The sequence below is a fragment of the Amaranthus tricolor genome, chromosome 3, assembly GCF_026212465.1.
Source record: "Amaranthus tricolor cultivar Red isolate AtriRed21 chromosome 3, ASM2621246v1, whole genome shotgun sequence".
Taxonomy (NCBI): domain Eukaryota; kingdom Viridiplantae; phylum Streptophyta; class Magnoliopsida; order Caryophyllales; family Amaranthaceae; genus Amaranthus; species Amaranthus tricolor.
Window position 1 is genome coordinate 2,731,940 of NC_080049.1, and position 2,670 is coordinate 2,734,609.

Consider the following 2,670-nt stretch of genomic DNA (forward strand, 5'->3'; position numbering starts at 1 on the left):
CATTATCAAATGGGAAATCCTACTAAAATAGGAGGGAGTAAATTGCAAGTTGATCAATCTATTTGCAACCATGAATCAATCCCACACAAAGATAGATTGTTTAACACAACTAAAACTTGTAAAAATGCACTAATCTCCATGATTTAAAGAAAGCAACATCATATATAGAATGAAAAGAATAAAAATTAGATCATCAACATGAATAACCAAGAAACCCTCTTTTTCTTTTAAGTTTCACTCATTCCTCATAGAAATTTTCCCTTTTTTCTTTGCAAATACAAGTCATCAACAACAAGGGATAAATTAATATATAATATTGTGGTAAAATGGGGTGATTAGCATTGATCTCTAAACCAAACCTAATATTAACCCCTTCATAATCATCATTTTCTAATATTATTACATATCTAACCCACCATTAATCCCCCTCCATACATAATAATCATCAACTTCTTTCCAATTTCTCATCTTTTTCCTTCAACTCATGAAACCCAGATCTCATATCATCTCAAGTTTTTCCCAAAATCAAAAGGGGAAAATTTTCTTAAAAAATGAACATAAACTAGAAATTGTTACTCATGATATAACATCATATTATATCTAATTTTTCATAGCCATTTTTTTTTTCTTTTTTTCTGTTCTTCATCATAAAATTTCAAAGAACATAAAATAAACTCTTGAGAATTAAGAAAGAATCTTCCATTTTTTTTTTCCCTTTTTTTGTTGATTCTTTCTCAAATTTATCATCATTATCAAATCATTATTTTTTACCGTTAAAGACAAAGTGCCGTCGCTTGATAATCATCATCAAACCCAAAAAACAGACCCCCATCACCACCGTCAATAGGTGGAAGATTCAGATCAAACGGTAAAGCTTGCTTCTGACCAACAACCAATCCAACGGCAACAGATGAACAACCAATATCATCACAATCCTCACCGTTGATTTCATCGATAACAGAGGAAGAAGAATCACAATCACTTCTACAATCTTCTTCAACTCTAACCTTCACTGGCGTCGTATTTTGACTAATTCTAATCACCTGTGACGCGTTATACGATTCCACCGTGGAACTCATCCCACTCGATGCTGGCCGTTGGATCATCTCAACATCATGATGATCATCATCGTCAATTAAAACGGCGTCGTTTCTATAAAACGGTGGAGGAGAAAGAGGAAAATTAGTTTTAGCTTTAAGACCACGAAATTGCCGTGCGGCTTTATCATAAGCCCGAGCAGCATCTTCAGCGGAATCAAATGTACCCAACCAAACCCGGGTTTTTTTTCTCGGGTCACGGATCTCCGCTGCGAATCTACCCCATGGACGTTTACGAACTCCCCGGTATTTAATATTATTTGATGGATCCATCTGTGTAGATCCGTTTTGAAATGGGTCTGTTGTTTTCGTCATTAATCTTCCTCTTCTCATGTTTTGAAAACAGAAAAAATAGTGGAACAGATCAAAAAAATGGGGATTTTGAATGGAATTGATAAGAAGGGACAAAAATGGAGGTTTCTCTCTCTAGAAGGAGGAGGAAAATTGTGTGGGTGGAAGAATGGAAGGCATAATTTCTCTCTCCTTAGAAGAAGAAAATTGAAATAATTTTTATTTTATGAAAGGAAAAGAAAAGCGTTGGGTATGCTTTTCTCGAAAACTGTACCTTGAAATAAGCGTGGTTTTAATAAATTTGATAGTATCATCTACCGTCTGTCTAACATTTCGTGCTTTTTTATTTCATTTTAAACCGTGTTTGGTCTTTCAAAGAAGGGAGTAGCGAAGAAGTATGAATGAAGTATCGTTTAAACGTGTTTTGTGAATGTGGAGTATTTTTTTTGTCATAATGGGATAGTGCTTTTAAGAAAATATAAATACTTAATAGTAATTAATAAATATATATAGCTTGAATTGTATAGAAAAATTAAATTATGCTATAAATTTATAAATAAGATTATATTATATTTGGATAGAAATATAGGTGAGAAATAAAAGAATGGGGACCAGAATGAGAACGGGAAGGGGAAGGGGAAGGGGAAGGAAAGAAAGGAAAAGATAGGAGAGAGATAAGAACAAAGAATACATCTTATTTGTTTAGGAAGAAAAAAAGGAGAAGAAAAAAAGAAAATAAGTGTTTTCTTGTAAATCTTTCCACTTAAGAAAAAATTTGTTTATATTTTCGCTTCAAACTCATCCCCTTAAAATTTTTTCCCTTTCTTTTTGTTATTCTAACAAAGATTTTCATTTCTCCCTATCCAAACATGATGTTAAAGAAAATAATGAGTTTAATTTTTTTAAATAAAAATTAAGCAAAATGAGAGAGACATTTCAAAATAGAAAATAATGTCAAATGAGAGAGATATAGACACACAATGTATTAGGGTGTTTGTCAAATAGTTATTGGTTGTTTGCTGATATGAACAGCTTGTTGGAAAGTATTGACAAATTAGCCTTGATTGAGAAATTATTTTTGGTTAATTAGATTATGATCTTTTTAAGTAGGAAAGTTGTTGTATTTAGGAATTAGGGAAGATTAGTATCCTCCACTAACCGACATATTCTTTGTGTATATATTATAGTCTTGCAAATCAGTGTAATAAATCAGTTTAAACCCAAATTTTGTCTATATGGTATCAGAGCACACAGTAATCCGGAGAACGGAGAACCGTAACTG

At 32.3% G+C, this 2,670-nt stretch overlaps 1 protein-coding gene across 1 annotated transcript; it reads right to left on the reverse strand.

The window, feature by feature from the left end:
• Window positions 1-203: 203 nt before the first annotated feature.
• On the reverse strand, window positions 204-1,839 carry LOC130808111 (ethylene-responsive transcription factor 3-like). Its single transcript, XM_057673567.1, has one exon. It carries the CDS (start codon window positions 1,428-1,430, stop codon window positions 774-776), a length of 657 nt encoding a protein of 218 aa, XP_057529550.1. The 5' UTR covers window positions 1,431-1,839; the 3' UTR covers window positions 204-773.
• Between the last annotated feature and the right edge of the window lie 831 nt (window positions 1,840-2,670).

What these genes read in the sequence shown, in the direction of transcription:
- LOC130808111 (XM_057673567.1), bottom strand. Translation starts at nt 1,430, where the DNA reads ATGAGAAGAGGAAGATTAATGACGAAAACAACAGACCCATTTCAAAAC.